General features: G+C 48.7%; 1 protein-coding gene across 10 annotated transcripts in view; it reads right to left on the bottom strand.

The window, feature by feature from the left end:
- Positions 1–17,638, bottom strand: part of MICAL2 (microtubule associated monooxygenase, calponin and LIM domain containing 2) — a 224,182-nt gene that overhangs the window by 172,078 nt on the left and 34,466 nt on the right. For 9 of the 10 annotated variants that reach the window (XM_068555431.1, XM_068555426.1, XM_068555425.1 and 6 more), the window contains one exon: positions 3,650–3,990. In XM_068555431.1, the coding sequence (XP_068411532.1) occupies positions 3,650–3,913 (264 nt within the window). In that variant the 5' untranslated portion in view covers positions 3,914–3,990. Of the gene's footprint in view, positions 1–3,649; positions 3,991–4,531; positions 4,714–17,638 lie in introns of those variants that run through there. The other variant, XM_068555427.1, reaches the window with a different exon arrangement.

Here is a 17,638-nt window from a genome sequence, read left to right as displayed (position 1 = left end):
CTCAAGTGAGAACCACTTCTTATTAAGCTTTCAAACCATTTCCTCTGTCAAATACCTACTAATGTATAGGGTATTGGAAATACCTAATGAATGAATGAACGAAACACTATATGAGGAAACCAATAAACAGAATCCAAATCTTGGCAATGCTTCCCGCTAGCTTCAACCAAATAGCTTCAGGTTCCTGGGCCCCCTGGTTGTCATCTGTCAAATGCAGAGATTGTACACAACATTCTTTCAAGTTCCTCCTAGCATTAAAGGTACATATAAAATAAATGAGCAGACTCCATGACTTTGTGACGATGGTAATTCCCAGGCCAAATTATGTACTGCATTTTCTTCAGGGCCGTTTTCCCCAGGAACATTACACAATTGGATGTGGCATTTCATCCGGGTACTACCCTAATTCAGAGCCAATATCAGTCCTGAAAGAGTTTCTTTGGCTTGCTCCTTGGTTCACTCCTTTCTTATCCAAACAGATCACACCCAGGGAAAGAATTATTAAGTGCCTGGCAAAACCCGCATAAATAATAATCAATAATGAACACTGATCCCAAGTTAGATTATGCAGCTGGCACCTAGGCCACTGCTCTAGGGACCTTGCAGGTCCTCCTCCCTGTCCCCTGGCACCTGTACCAGAGGTCATCTTCTCCAAACAGTTCCTGGTCACCAATCTCCCCCTGCCATCACCACTAACACACACCACACACACACACACACACACACACACACACACACAGTCCTGCTGGCATGAGGGAGCAGACAGGGCTCATAGTGCCTGGAAGGGGCTGATTAATGCTTGTGAATCTCTGAGGCCCAGATCCACTCCAGATGGTGCCGAGATGCATCCACATCCGTGCAAAGGTGGGAGCTCTGGCTGCATTTCATTCATTCCCACTCTACCTGCGGCTAAGCAGGAGCTTGGCTATATGCCTGGTACCTGACACGCCTGTGTTACACGGCTTGGTGTTAATGATGAACCACGTACACAATAACGCCCAGCACTTCTTGTTTGGCTAATGCTTGACGACGTAAACTAGTACACCAAAGGATAAACCTAAGCGAGGTGTGTGAGCAAGACAGTGTCTGTTCATGTCGGAAAAGAGCAAGGACAATGTTCTGTTTTGCTTGACTCACAACCAGGAGCGCCAGGCTCTCAGAGCGAGCACCAGCCAACCACGTGACTCCAACATGGAGAGGCCTGTTCCATAACCAGAAAGCAAACAAGCAGTCACCCATCAGGTAGACGACACCTGCTGTTTGTCTATCGCCCACCTCCACGTCCCTGGGGACCTGTTCCTCCCTCAGGTCAATCATGTGATGTTTATAAGGGCTGCCAAAGGCAGTGGTCAGCTCCTCTGGCTTTGGCCACAATAACTGGCCCAGAGGTGAGCCAGTTGAAATCCTTCCCTGAGATTTTTTTCCATACCGAGCAGGAAGAGAAAGATCCTGGTCTTTTGGGTCACAGAGCTACAAAGATATGAACGAGAGGCTAGCATCATGAAGAAAATCTGTCTGCAGGAGGGAAGAATGAAGCCAAAACAGGGCAAAACATCTAAGAAAGATGGAAGGAGAGAGGATGGGAAAGACTTTGAGTGTCTGGACCTTCCTGTTTATACGAGTTAATCACTTCCCTCATTTCCCTGTTTTGTTTAGGTTAGTTTGAGTTTCTGAAACATGAGGATAAAGTAGCCTAACACAGTCACAACCATCCGTAGAGTGCATTTTCAAATGTATCTTCTACACTTTAGGATCCAAGTAGTTTTTGTGGGATGGGTTACCACATTTCAGATGTCTTTGTTCCTCCTCCTGAGAAAGGTGTATAAATTCCTGGGCAAGAACCACTCTTACCCAGCATCACTAACTAAAGACAGTCCTTTTCCTTTGTATCTTAGGCATCAATGATGACCTGCCAACCACAGGATGTTAAGGACTCTTCCACTTCAAGCCATCAAAGCTTATAAAATAGGGGCTGGCCAGACAGACCAGGCAACCGGCTAGTGATTTCTGAAAGGACATCTTCATGGTGGTCAACCCTCCATTCCATCCCTCCGCTGGACGACTCCCTCCAAAGGTCTGTCTTCAGATCACCAAGAGAGTCCCTCAGCAGCTAGAAATTGTTGGGTGTATGGTGCAATGCATTTGCTGATACAATAAGAGCTCTGAAAGTCTTCCTTGAGAAAACATATTGCACCCCAGCTGCCTGACTTCTATGGATTATTTTAAAAGAAGACCACCATATACAATTACTGAAAAGGGTGAAGCTTTGAAAGTTAAAAGCTTCCCCCTCCTGGAACTCTGAAGAGCTGCCCAGTGAACCATGAACCATGAAGTTACAACAACTAGGAAAGGAGGTACTGGGCAGGGGTGGCACTTAGGATACTGGCCCCACCTCCCACCCCCCCTTTTTTCTTTAATGTTTCCCTCTCCTCTGTGTAAGGCCGAAGCTTGGCAGGTTATGGCCAGGCCCTTCCTGGATGGCTAATATGCTCTGGGCTAAGGCAACTGGGCTGCTTCAGCCTGATGGAATGCTTGCCTGTGCTCCAAACGGTCTGTGCATCCCAGGCTCAGAGGAGCCTGGCAGCTGTCTCCCCGGGGGCAAGGGAAAGCGGCGTATCCCACGGTGGACTCAACGGCTCCACATCACCAAAACAAAAACACAACAGTCCTGATCTCTATGGAGAGTTCAATCCTCTTGTCTAGGATTGGCACTGACTAGAATTCCAAGGGCTCTGGCTGAGCTACCTCCTGTGAGGTCTAAATACAGCTCGCTTGCTTTTAACCTAAACATACAGCCTGGACCAGTGCCCAGGGCTGACAGCCCCCAGGGAAGTCTTGACTTCTGGCTGCCCATTTGGGGATGGGTGATGCAGAGCTATCAGAGATGTGATGCGCTGGGCAGCCCCACGTTCACCGATGTCGCCTACGGCCACTCAATGGGGAAAGCGACCAGCTTGTGGAGGGTTAACTGTGAGTGGGACCCTGAGCAGAGGAAGGGGGTGGGGAGGTGGAGAATGCGGAGATGTGAAGAGGAAGAGACAGAGAGGGAGGAAAAGACAGTAAAGACCAAAGACCTATTTCTTAGCCAACTGAAGTCAGGGAGCTTTCTAAAATGTTTGCTCCCAGGGCGACACAACTCTAATTATGCCTCTCTAGGGAATTTAGGGCCTAAGCCCTAGAATGAGAGAGACCAAGGTGGCCTTCTTATTATGTAACTTTGGGCAAGGTAACTGACTTCTCAGATTTCAAATCTCTTAAATGATCCAAAGGACTACTGTGCTGGTCAACAAGACCACGTACAGAATGCGCCTGGCCCAAAGACGCTACCTGGTAAATAGTAGCTACTAGAAGAAGTAGTGGTAGTAGTTAATAGTAGAAACAGGATAACATCAAGCATGCCTTCATTTTCTCAGCCTTGGGAAGGACACAAGAAGAGCTGTGAGGCCACCATGATAAGATAGAAGCCCCCAACCAGGATAAGCTGTTCATATACAGACAAAGGCAACCTTCAGCTGAGCCAAACAATAAAACACATCCACACCCACTAAGAACCTTATAATGGCAAAATGGCAACAGTTTCCTAACCTCCCAACAAGCCAACCCACATGCCCCACAGGGTAAGAAGCGTCCATGCTGGAGTTTCCCTTACCTTGGTGTTCATACAAGACTTCCCTCGCTTATACTCTTTGTGGGACCCACGCTTGTCCAGTTTGTACCACAGGGCCTTGGCCTTCCAGGTGGTCACCTTGGACTTGAGCTTGGAATAAAAGTTTCTGTGGTCCAGAGGGTTTAGGTCCAGGTGCCGTGTGAGGATGTTGAAGGCTTGGAGGGTGCCTTTGCACGTGGAAGCCTGGACAAAGTTCTCGAAAACCTGCCCGGCCTGGGCCTGCTTCTCGTCCTCGTTTTCCCCCATGTTTCAGGAGGCACGTAGAGCAGTGATGTGGAGAGGATGCAGGAGAACACCATGAAGTACCTGGAGAAACGTCACACCTGCAAAGGTAGGCAGAGGCAGAGGTGAGCTTTGTGGATGAGGGTAGAGTGGGGAGAAGGTGCGGAGAGGTAAAAATACAATCCCTTTAAGATACTAACATACTAAACATAACACTTAATACTAAACATACATAATCCATAGGAGAGGTATAATCATACCTTCTAACCTGGCAATGCTGCCTTGCTGGCAATCTCTCTCCCCAACACTCCATTCCCCTGGCTGGCTGGAAAGAACTACACATTGCCAAAGATATATCCTGGCTGATGTCAATATTACCTGGTCAATCTTGCTATGAGCAGTGGTTCTGGAAGTAGTAACTAGCAAAAGGAAAACAAACAAAACCCAGAAAGGCACACTAGATTCAGCACTGTTGAAAACCTATAATTCTTGGTGCCATAAATTGGTTGACTAATGTTAACGTAACCGAATCACATGAGTGCACAGCCCCCAAAAAGCAAAGCACATGCCGCCCTAGATTTCACGACCACCATCCCACCTATCCTTAGACACTACACTTTTAAGCTTTCCTTCGTTAGTTACCAGAAGGCGGGTCTTTCCCTTCTACAGACAGCAAACGGCAACTTCTCAAACTTTCTCTCCATTCCTAGTATCTGCTAGAAGCACAGCATCCCCCGCAGTCAGACATACAGAAAGAGAGAGAGACACGTGGGTCTCCTCCTGATGCACAAAAGGAGCCTGTGCTTTGTAAGCCCAAGCTGGGAGCTATTTGGAACAAGTGCTTAGGCTGAAGGAAGGAAAAACGGGATGGAGGTTCATTCACGTTACAAAAATAGCTTGCCTGGGTTTTGGCCATCGTCCTTTCTTCTCTGCACCACTCTAACCTCAGGCATTTTCTTAGGAAAGTCATTTAAGTTTCAAAGGAACAAAAATAAATTACAGCTGATTTTCCAAAGCACTAGCTATTTTTCCAGAATCCAAAGCTAGTGCAAGAAGATAAGTGTGAAGGAGCTGGGGCTGGCCCAGCTGTCAGGAGGGCTGGAGGGGGTCTGTAAACGCATACCAAGCTCCCCCAGACAGAGGCCTGGCAGGGGGAGGTCAGCAAACAGAGACAAAGCCCTCGGGCTGGGCAGCTTCCCACTCTCCAGACCGAAATGCCATTGTGGGTGCATTTGGATTGCAGGCTGGCTTTATAAAACTGAAAGCAGAGAATGGTGTTTATCTTCTTCCTTAATCTTTTACTCATTCATTCAGCAATAACTACTGGTGCCTTAGCAAGGGCCACGCGTCACCCTAGATGTTGGGGATACAGAGATGGAGCCTAGTGAGGAAGGCAGGCCCGTAAATAGTTGATTACAAGACAACCAGGCCAGCGCTTGTAAAAAATGAACACAGCACATGGAAGCCCAAAGAAGGTGTTAAACAGAGCCTGGAGGAGTCCAGAGGAGCCACAAGAGGGAAATGCCAAAATGCTACAATTTTAGGAACGAGGTGGTTTTCACTAGAAGACTGGGGAATGGACCATATGAAGGCATGAGTCTGGAAAGAGCCAGCACAGCTGCAGAATGACAGCAAGTTCAAGGTGTCGGGAGTTCAGGAGTGGTGACCAGGTGTGGTGGGGTGTCTGGGGCAGACCGTAGAGGGGGCCTGGCTTCTCCAGAGGGCCGTGGGGCTCAGGAGACAGAGCAGCGGGGTGAGACAAGCCTTTGGGAAGATGAGATGGCCGGGGTGGACTGGGGAAGGAGGCAGCTGAGGGGCTGCCCAGCACGATGAGGAAAGAAGCTGGGAGAGCAAGGGAAAGAAAAGCACACACATGTGTGTCATGTGGCAGCCTGGCTGGGCACCACCTGTGAGGGGCCGCCTGCTGGGGGCCGACAAGCTCTCCAGGCAGCCAGATACCGATGGGTGCGGCGGCACGGGCTACAGCATAGGACCCTTCCCTCCCATCTCTCTTCCCCCAAGAGCTTCCAACGGGCCTGGCACCAGGCTCGGCCGAAGGGAGAACAGTACGTTCCCTGCTCCAGGCCCAGCCAAGCTCCACTCTGCAGACAGGACTCCGTCCTCTAGTCCCCTCAACTCAACAAATTCAACCCACTTGGAAAGCTGGCACCAAAAGACACGGATTCCCTGCAGCATGATCAGTCAGCTCCTTTAACGTCTGCAGTGCTCACGTTGGCATCACTCACATAAACTTTGCCTCTTGCACATGGAGAAAGTCTCAACTTTCTCCATGTGCAAGACTCACCACCCAGAGAGCATAAACAGAGAACAAGACTCGTTCGCTTTTCAGTGCATACTCACATCCTCTGTCTTTATCTATCTTTGGAACCACTTCTACGCCCGGGATTGAACAAGGGCTGCAGTAGCTGACTGACAACTGCAAAGCTACTGGAGTTGCACTGGAATCCTCCAGTCCTTTCTGACGATGGGCAGGTGGTGCAGAGAAAAACCACAGGCTTTGGGGCTCTTGAAACCTGGGTCCAAAGCTCAGCTTGGTCCCTCGCTGCCCACCTGGCTTCACACAAGCCATGTAAGCTCTGAGCCTCAGCTGCGTCTTTTGCATGAGAGCTTGCAGAGTTGCTGTGGAGTGAGAGATTCGTGAGTGATGGCAGAGCCTGGCCCTAGGAGCACCAGGGTGATGTGATGTATGCTGAAGCCATCACCTGGGGCAGATCTGAAGCTGGGGAAGGCACTAGTTTGAAAAAAGAGTTTTGTAAATCAATTCTCCAAGTCGCCAACTCCTCCTTGTCTAAAATGGTGAACTGTTTTGAGTCATCAAGCCAGACTCGACTCCCAGAGAATAATTTATAAACTGGAAGAACCTGACTCCTCCCAACCCCCCAGCCGCCTCCCCTCCTCCCCCAAAAGAAAAATGAACAACTTAATTTTAGGGCCCCAAGGGAAAGAGACAAAGTGGTGCTGAGGGCCCTGGGTGGGTGTGAGAGCTCCAGGAACTAGCTCTTATCTGGAGTGAGATATGGGAAGGTGGAGGGAGATGGCTGGACAGAAGAAGATAAGCCCTGCCTGGGACTGTGCCCACTGCAGCCCGTGCCAGGCTCGGCCCTGCCTCCCTGCCATCTCTAAAGGGTTTAGTCTCAACCTGTAAAACCGCTTTCCAATTGAAGTCAGAGACCTTAGAAATAACTCTGACACCCATGCGGAGTAGGTCTCCTCACAGAAAAGCATCCAGATGTTCAGAGTCTGGCAAACCCGGGTGTGAGTCTGGTCTCACGCACTCGCTAGCCGTGTGACCCTCGGCACGTTATCTAGTCTGTCTCAGCCTGTCTTCTCATCTGATCAGTGGGGATACCAATACTTGAGTCACAGGGGGGTAAATTCAATCATGTGGGTAATGTATTTAGCACCTAGTGACTCCATGATGACCAGCACTCATGACTATTTGTCAGATGGCTCAAACGTCATCAGACCAAAAGGAAGAGAAGAAGGAACATAATTATGACCACTGGTACTAGCTTCCCGGGTCAAGCAATTATGTATACTTTATAATTAGAGGCCATGGGCTTTCTATACAGAAGATCTGGTTTCAAATCCACTTCCTAACTGTGTAGCCTTGGACAACTCCACTTCCAAGTTTTAAGTTTCTCATATGAAAAGTGGGGAACCTCATATGAGGAAATTTGGGTAATGAACTGAAAACATCCATGGTACAAGGTAGCTTTGTGAGTGAACTAGAAAGGCTGATTTAGAAGGACTCCCCTGAGTCTGAGTCCCAGCTTCCAGAAACTGGAGTGTAGTATTTTGCTGGATACCCCTCTCTTTCCCTAAAAGAAGAAGGTCAAGGATTAGTTAAATCAGAGGATCCTGGGTAATAGCTCTCGTTAGCCTTCCTTGTCAATCACCACCCAGCTGTTGCCTTTTTGGAGCTGGATATGAAATATAAATAAAACCAACTACTCAGAAATATGAAAGGTTTCTGCATTTTCCGGGAAGAAACAAGACGTGATGCTTTAGTTTCTAAGAATAGCCTTGAAGCAATTTGGTCTTTGCCAACTGGAGTCCCTTATTTGTGGTTCTGCCTATGTGACTTTATGAGTCACAAAGCAATTCCCTTTCCCTGCCTCTGGCTGTTACAAATTAGAACTCAGGGCCTCAGATCCCAGCACTGGTAATGGGCTCTTAGCCCATGACAACTGGGAGACAAGTTCAAGGTTTATGCAGAGGCCCTGAGCAGCTCTCAAAATGAGATGAGCCTCTTTGGCCCAAGAGCTGCCAATGGACTCACATGTGGGACTCCCACACCTCTGCCTCTCCTGGGCCTCATCACCTGCCAAATGGCATCAAAGAGTGTGACCAGGCAGTGGACAAAACGGAGTTCCATAAAAACTTAAGGAGGGCTGGGAGGGACACTGGGCAGAACCTTCCCTCAAAGCAGCATGAGGTAAGCACAGCCCTCAACCCTACCCTGAGGCTCACAGACATGTTCCAAGGTAAATTCAATCTAAAAACCAAACCCTCTCCTCATTTCCACTGCCAAGCCCCCCATTCAAATTTACCATCTCCCAGGTTGACCGCCCCAAAGGGCCATGGGGCAAGGCCCAGTTTCCACGGCAGTGAAATGGGGGTCATCACCCCTGTGCACCCGCAGGTGGTTGGAAAGACTAAAAGCCCCCGGCTCTGTGCCTCGCACTCGGAAGACCCTGGGTCATGGCTACTTGGATCTGACATCTGAGATGAGGCAGGAGGCAGCCAGGGCCAAGGCAGTGGGAAACGCCTCCCACACTGCCTCTCTGCAGAGCCCAGCATGGGCAGAACACCTGGTTTACAGGTGATGTCTGCAGACATCACCCTCTCACCTGGCCCAGGGAGGCCTGGCTTTCCATCTACCAGGGCACGTGACACCAACTTGAACCTAAAGGGGCAACTCCCAGGGTTGGGAAGGGACCGAAAGGGCCACTTGTAATCTCCTTCCAGCCAGGGGTCCCAGCCTTCCCTCGGTCAACTCCCCGAGTGGAGCACGCACCACTTCCTGGGGCAGCCTGCCCCACCCTTGCCTCCACTGGCTGGAAGACAGCCTCGGTGAGATGACTCCTGTTAGCTGCTCTCCAGGGAGATCAATGCTGTCTCTCCAATAGCTCCTCCCCGCTCCTGGTTTTAGCCCTTGAGATCACCCACAGGAAGTCAAAGCCCCTTCCATGCAGGCTGAACTCATACATGCAGTCTACTTACACGTGCCATCTGGAGCCCCGACTGGAACAGCTAATGAAAACACACCCAAGAGACGTACTGTGAAAGCCCACCCAAGTGCCCAGCCTGCAGCAGGGCCTGGACACTGCCCTCTGTCTACACTGGCCCAGGGTGGGGAGCTCAGGAAAGAGACTCCAGGGGCACTGCAGGCCCTGGCCTTCTGTGCTGCTCCTCCTCTGAGAGGCCAAGGCCATGTGGTCTTGCCCTTCCATCCCCAGCCCTCCCCTCTCTCTTTTTCAATAGTGACTTGACTCCACTGCTCTGGCTTGAAATGACCTCACACATTCCCACTTCCTCACCTCAGTCCATTTGCTTGTGGAATCACTCACAGTAACAGATCCCAGGATGACCTGAGATCGACCCCCCAACCCCGAACCCATGAGTCAGAGAGCCATATGCTGACCAGTCACAGTGCCAGGAAGGAGGCCAACATCACCAGGGGCCCACGGCAGCCAGGCTCTTTCACATTATCCTATGGAGTCCTCACAAGAAGTCTATGGGGTAGGGTGATTCTCTCTCTCTCTCTCTCTCTGTTTCTACTCTGTAAGAAGCAAGGACTTTGGGGGTAGGGGGTAATTCCAGAACTTGCTCATCTCACTTTCCTTATGCAAGTATAAATTTGCCATGTGTGGCTGCTACGTGTGTGTGCGTGTGTTCACGTCCATGTATGCATATATATGAGTATGTGTATAAATGTATGTATATGTGTGTATATGTATTGCATATATGCCTGTATATGTGGATGCTTGTATGCATGTGTGTACACAAACACACATGTACAAATTTTTAAATTTTTCCATATGATTTCTGGCCAGTGTCCCACATCTCTGCTTGTACTGCTAAGCCTGTCTTTAAGAACCTTCTAGGAGAAGCAAAGCCTTTGAGGTGGGCAGAACTCGGGCCTGGGCATGAGGAGACTGAGCCTCATCAGAACAGCGACCACCACACTGCTTGCTCACGGGTGCCAGACCCTGTCCCAGGTCCTTTACAGCCATGATCTCATTCAACCATCCTTATTTGACTGAAGAGAAGGCAGATTCAGAGGGGCAAGTAACCCCCTCCACATGCCAAGGTACCGAGTGGACATGCTGTAAAATGAGCCCAGTTCCACCTCACTTCAAAATCCATGCTCTTCGTCACTGATTGATATGAGTCATGGAGACGGAAATAATACGACCTGCTTTTTCTGAAGCCGCCGTGTCAATTAAATGGGTTAAGTTCTGTAGTCCCTGAAGTTCTTTCAGGCTCCGAGAGCCTGCAAAAGTCAACAATGGGGTGTGGCTTCATAAGTTATGGTGCAACCAAACAATAAAGTATTAGGCAGTCCTTTAAAAATAATATTTATAAAGACATTTAATCCTTCAGGAAAATGCTTATGCCCTAAATCAGGGTGAAAAGAGCAGGATACAAATTCAAGTACTCGATATGATTCCAACTCCTTAGAGTAATATCTAGAGGAGAAAGGAAGCAAGCCAAATGTGAACAGTGGTCGTGTGTGTGATGGTATTTCAGATGATTTATGTTTAGCTTTATACTTTTCTTTATTTCCAGATTTTCTACTGGAAGCACACACAGCTTTTATAACTCCCTCCTCTATACACATTCCAAGTCCCGGAGTCTTCTCTCCCTGACTAGACTATCTTGGTCTCATGTATCTTCTCTTCCTCAGGCCTGTATGGCTCCAGCCACACTAGCAATGCCATCCTGTAAGAAGCCCTGACACTGCTAATCTAATGAACGGGCTTACATTCCAACAGGTGAGGGACGAGGTCCCCAAGGCTGCATTCCTGCCACATCTCTGCTCGCTAGACCACAGACCTCCAAGCCCAGTGAGGCAGGCCCCTTTCCCAAGAGCCATGCTGGGGAAGGGGGAAGATAATACCTCTTGACATGATCTCAGCTATGCCCACAGACCCCTTGCCAGTCAACCCCACAAGAAAGACACCTGCCTACCTGGTTATAGGCCAGGACCTGACAAAATAACATACATCTCAGCACACACACCAAGCCCATCTCACCACTAAAAACTCAGCAGCCCATTCTGCGTATGCCCTAAATCACCTTCATGACCCACTGGCTGCCTGGGAGTACTGTGAACTCCAAATTCCAATTTCCAGGAGGCCACCCTATCTCAAAACTAATGGGGGAGATACCAAGAATAAGCAAATTCATAGAGACAGAAAGTAGAAGGGTGGTTACCAGGGGCTGGGGGAAGAGGGAAATGGGAGTTATTGTTTAATGGGTACAGATTTTCAATTTGGGATGATGAAAAAGTTCTGGAGATAGATGGTGGTGATGGCTGCACAACCATGTGAATATACTTAATGCCACTGAATTCGAACATTTAAAAACGGCCATAATAGTAAATTTTGTCATGCATATTTTCCCACAATAAAAAAAACAAAATAAAATGCATTAAAAAAACAAACCATCGCCACCTTACAGCAGGAGCTGTCCAAGGCCAGAGTACAGAATTTGTGGCCTAATTAACAATGAAGCAAATTATCTAAAATACTTTAGAGTTAAAATGTAATAAAATAAATAGTGAAAGAATCCTGCTGTTTTTTTATTTGGCTCAATGGCATAATTCCTTGGTTTTTGTTTTTGTTTTTGTTTTTTTTGTAAGTCTTCTGGGCTTCTCCCAGTCTTCCTTCCAAATCTCATTTGACTCCAGGAAGCCTTTGGAAGCTCAGCCCTGCCAAATTCCAATTTTTATCTCTTATTCTGCCTTCCCCAGGCCACCACCACCAATGCTGCCCCTCCCTCACTCAGCACCTGTAAAATCTGCTTCAACATCACAGGGAAGGTTGGGTAGGGGCTCCCTGGTCTCAGCTTTCAGCGCCTGCCATCCCTTGCCTGGGGAGAACACTCCTGTGTTCTGACAGTCCCTAGACAGTGCAGTCAGCAGACTGCAGTTCCTTGAAAGCAGGGAGCATTCTGCCCTGCAGTGTACAGATTCCCTAAAAACTCCCTAAGGGCAGGTCCAGATCAGCCCAGATCTGTTGGACATGCCATCAGACTCGAACGAGGAGAAACAATGGCCGTGTAATTAGATAAGACTTCTGTCTCTCAAAATCAGAACTTCGCATATTTTTCATTGACTAACATCAATTTCAGGGACACTGGGTATGAATCCTGTTCATGTTAGGAGAATCCTGCTGCGAGGCAAAGAAGCTTGCCCGTTTGAAAAATCAGTAAGTCTGACATATCGTATACCATACTTACTGTTCTTAAGCACAGCACATGGATGTGAACAAATCCTTACCCCACTAACTCCTAGTCTTCCTTCAAAGCTCTTCTTCTCTAGACACTCTCCACCTCCTTATCGCCAACCCCTTTCCAAAACGGGTTGGATCTCTCCCATAGTATCTGTGCTTACCTCAGTTACAGTAAGTCCTGTGCTGAAATTAATTTTTCACTTCCTTACTCCCAGTTCCTAGCACAAGGCCCTCTCTAAACACTATGTGCTGAATGAATGAATGAATGCTCAGACCTTGGGAACATAATAATCCTTGACATTTAACGAGCATCTATGAAGTCTTGAGCAGCAAGGTAAAAAGCTTTCTATGTATTAAAGAAGTTAATCATTGTAACAAACCAAGGCATCATTAGATACTGTTATCTAATGATAATAGTATCTCCACTTTTCAAAGAATTAGAAAAGTTAGCAACTTGGCAAGGACACATGGCCAGAAGTAATGAACTTGTGACTTGACATCCCAGAGCCAGAGTTCAGAGCCCACATCTGTAACCACAATCCCATACAGCTCCCACACAAAGTGGATGGAGGGATCCAAGTGCTGCCTCGTACACCACATCAGGGACATGGTCTCTGGTCTAGACCCTTCGGTTCATGATACTCCCCTTCTTTCATCAAACTCCAAAATGCCAGGATCTGGCATAATGAGATCTCGATGCAATAGTGGATAACTGTGGTGAATATACCAATAAAAAGTCAGCTGAGGGGTGGGTGACTTTCTAGCCGGGGTGGGTATGGCAGAGGCAGGCCAGCTGATCACCAGACACATTGCTCCTTCCTCCTGGGCCCTTCCTTGCAGCTGTGTGAGCCCACGTGACCAGTTCCAGGGAATGGAATGTGAGCAGAAGTGACGCACGTAACTTCTAGGACCAACCCATGAGAACCTCCCGTGGCAATCCTCCAGGCTCTTTCCACTTCTGCCAGAGCATAGCAGCCATGGAAATCACATGTGCAAGATGGCAAAGCCATGAGAAGGAAGGAGCTGGGCTCCCTGATGCCCACTTGGAGGAAAGCCGTCTATGACCAGGAACATTTGGACTTCACATATGTGAGAAATAAACCTGAAGTATGTGAAGACACTGAGAATCAAGGGTTTATCTGTTAGGCAGGAAATATCAATTAATCCAGTAGGTAAACCATAGCATGGTAGGAATGCCAGATTTGTCATTGGGGGTTAACCCCCAGAAATATGCCTGACCACCCCTCACTCAGGAACCTCCCCCCACACATATATACCCTATGGTGAAAATCCACATCCCTTCCCTATAATAAGACAAGAGAACGGGACAGATAGGCTAGTCATTTCCTTGGTTTCAATAACCCCCTGAGCCCTCAGGTCCCGAGTCCCTGGAAGCCTATGTGGTGTGGTGGAAAGAATGTGGACTTCCGAGTCCCCCAGCATTCCCTTGAGCAAGTCACAAACAACACAGAGTCCCTGCGAAAATTAGATGAAGGTGCCTCTCATGGGGTGGGCTCAGGATGTGCTTTTCCAGCATCGTTCCAGCCCACTGCCCTGGGGATAACACCCACCACCCGAGGTAGCCCAAGCCAAACCACAGCAGAAATCAGGGCATTTTCACATAGATGGTAAGGGTGATCATCTCCCCTTATCTACCTTAAGCTGAGATGGGACAGTTAAAGCATATTTTCCACCGAGGCCTTGCCCAGCACACCCTTAAGGTCACCCCCCAGGTGAGCCTTTGTGTCTGGATGGCTGAGCGCAGGCCTCAGGGACTGCAACCCTAGTAATGAGTCTGGAGGATAGAGAAGGATGCTGGGCAGGAGGCATCGTGGAAGAGTGAACTTGAAAAGGATTTCTCAACAACGCCTGCTCGCTCTACACACACCATACCCAGGAGCCCAGGACAACCACAGAGAAGTCCCCGCCCCAGAAGCTCACAGCCCAGCCGTGTCTCATGGAGTCTGTCCTCCAAAGGCTCCCCCATTTTGAAGAATTGTGCCAAGTAACTACATTTTTTCAAACCAAAAAAAAAAGAACTCGTTGCCTAACAAAAGTGTTTTTTGTTCTTTTTTGGATGTGTGAATTTAACGATGTGAAATCAGTCTCAAAGATGTGCACAAATTCAACCACAGTTAGATCTGTATTTGCTCTTAAAAAATGGCACCCTCCCTCCTTCCCTTCACAGTCTAGGTTCCCAGTAGAAAAGTCTAGCCTGGCAATGTCCACTTCCTCACTTCCACTCACCCTCTAATCTACCACAGTCTCATTCCCCCTCCCACACATAGCCCACCTAGGCATCATGCCCAAGGCCACCACCAACTCTGTGGCTACATCTAACTGCCACTTATTGGACCTTATCTTGCCCATGGTCTCTCCCATCTTCAGTCTGTGCAGACACATCTCTCTCTGAATGCCCCTGAAATTTCCTGAGATTCTGATCTTCACACTCCTCCTGTTTTCAAGGACCTCAACACGCCCACAGATCAACCAATACCTACATCCCAATGACCCATCAAGCTATCCCTCTGTCTGAACCCCCAGCTGCTTTCCAGAGCTGTATTCAACTGCCAGTTACACTCTTCCCCTGACTGTCTTGCAGAGACCTCACAGGTGGTCAGTTTACCTTCCGCCTTCACCTCCCTGGCATCCCCAGCCTCAGTGAAGAGCACCATCTGTACCCAGACTCTCACGCCAAACCCCTGGGGTCACCTTCTCTGCCCACTTTCCCTCACCTCGAGGAGCCAGCCAGTCACCGAGCACTGCCTCCGCAACAGCCCCAGTCACTGCCTCCCGTCCGGCCTCCCCTCTCACTTAACTCTCAAAACCTCCGCATAAATGCCCTTCCTGCTTGCCGCCTCCGGTCCACCAGCCTCTCTCTCGAGCTGCTGCCAGAGAGATCTCTCCACCAGACATGCACACGTGGTCAGGTTCTGTTCCTCTTTCAAATCCTTCAGCAGCTCCCTGAGCATCTTCAGGGTGAGAGCCAAACATCTCAGCAGAGCAAGACAAAAACCACCTTCCTGATTCGCCCCTTGCCTGCTCTCCAGCCTGCCACCTCACCATTTCCCTGACCCCAAGTCCAGACCTACTGAGCCATCTGCATCTGTAGCTCCCTAACAAACTGGACTCTTCCAGGCCTCCCTCCCTATGCCTTTGCTTATGCTGGTCCCTCCATCGAGAAGGCCCATCCAGACTCCGTTCACTTGGTAAAAACCCAGTTGGCTTTGGGGCTGAAACATCAAAGGCAGCAGAGTGTCAGGGGTCCCAGTGTGGGCTCTGGAGTCAGGAAGACTTGTTACAAACCTGACCCACCACTTACTAGGTGTGTGAGCCTAGATGAGTCACCTAACTTCTTTGAACCTCAGTTTCTTCCTCCATAAAATGGAGATAATAACAGTCCTGACCCCACTGGGTTACATGAGGATGAAACTCAGTGACGCCAGGCTAGGCAGTATTCTTGGCTGCAACTGTTCTTTGAAGTCTTACCTTGGTCTCCCCACACCCCCTTCTCCCACACTGTACTCCGTGGAGGTTCCAGTGATGGTTGCATACAGACTATCGCATGAACTACTTTTGGGTCTGCCTGCCTCACTGGACCGTGAGCTCTGTGATGCCAGGTGTTGCATATCCAGGGCCTGGCACCTGTGCCTCTGGCAATGGCAGAAGTTCAATAACCACTGCTTGTTGGTAAAATCCAATCAAGAGCAGCCACAAAATTTAGGCTGTGTGGTGGCGTGAACTGTGACCGCCCTTTCTCTCTGACCACCACCAGAATTACCACGGGCGCCTCCTAACTAGTCTCCAGTTCACGTCTTCCCCTTCCCGTCTTGTCTGCATCACCCCACCCCGTTCATAAAGCCCTCAGGGCTCCCTAAGCCCCACTGTGTAAGTCCCAACTCCCATGATGGGCTCGTCAGCCCCCTCCACGCAGCCCCCATTTCCTTGTTAGGCTCAATTCCCAAAGGTCTTAGGGCTCCCCTGTGGCTGCATCAGACAGACTGGCCCATTTAATGCTCCACATCTGGTCTCTGCCTTCCTCCTCCCATCCCTGCTCAAATCTTACCCAACCTCTGAAGCAAAGTCAGGCCCTGGAGTACTAATTGAAGACCTACTATGTGCTGGCATCACAGTCTATTCAGGGAATCAATTTTAAATAATTATAGGTAAGAGCTGCAGTAGAGGTGGGTACCAAGACGTGTGGACACAGAGATGGGAGATGGAGTGACCCACAGCCTGGAGAGAGGCTCACAGAAGAAGTGGCGCCAGAGCTGGATCTTAAGGGATGAGCTGGAGTTTTCAGGCACAAAAGCTTCCCCATCCTGTACTGACCCTTCTTTCACATGCATTCTTCTTACTCTCAGAGTCTGTGCCAGAAGTCACCAAACCTGGTTCTACACCACACGATTCACTAGGAAGTGTCCAAAAATACAGCTTCCTGGGCCTACTCCCACACAGAATCTCTGCAGCCTGAGGTCCAAGGGGGAAACTGCTAGGCACTCTGGATACCAGGGGAACAAGCTCTGTCTCCCCAGCTTCTGAGAAATTACCATCTAGTAATTCCTAGAGACAGACAGTTGTAACACACGTGGGGTCATATGAGACACAGAACCGGCCATTTGGCACTTCATTTAGCCTTGAACCCAACACAGTTTTGTGCATTATGCTTGTCTGGACAATATAATGTATAAACTTCTTAAGGAAAAGGCCAGGGTGTTTTGTTTCTTTTCTACTTCCCAGAATATTCAGCTCAGTTCTAAGTATGCAGTTGGCATTCAATCAATATTTAATCAAATAATTCAACTTCTTGTATTATGTCCCTTTGGACTAGTTCACCCATTAACGAATTATCTACTGATTTTTATGTTTGTAATTTTGGTGCCAGTGTGGTGTCTGCTCCTAGTAGGTAATAAGTACATGTTTGTTGAATGAATGAACATTTACCGGTAAAAATTTATTTCAGGAGGAATGGAACAGCTCTCACTGTACCACCTTTAGAGTTCACTTAAAAGACTTCCGACATTTTTCATTTGAATTATAGACCTTTAATTTCAGGATTAACTTCCTGATATGCAATTATACATGCTTTGTTGTTTATATTATCATTAATGTTATTAGCAATGTAAATAATACCTCCCTGGATCTCGGAGGTCAGCTGGCCTCTGTGCAGGTGTGCCCGGGGCAGGGGAAGGGGAGATGTTTGCCTGTTTCTTCCAGTGAGGTGTCCACCCAGCCGGCAGTTCAGCTGGCCACACCCATTACCCCA

This window comes from Eschrichtius robustus, chromosome 11, assembly GCF_028021215.1.
Source record: "Eschrichtius robustus isolate mEscRob2 chromosome 11, mEscRob2.pri, whole genome shotgun sequence".
NCBI lineage: Eukaryota > Metazoa > Chordata > Mammalia > Artiodactyla > Eschrichtiidae > Eschrichtius > Eschrichtius robustus.
This window is presented reverse-complemented; position numbering and strand designations above follow the sequence as displayed.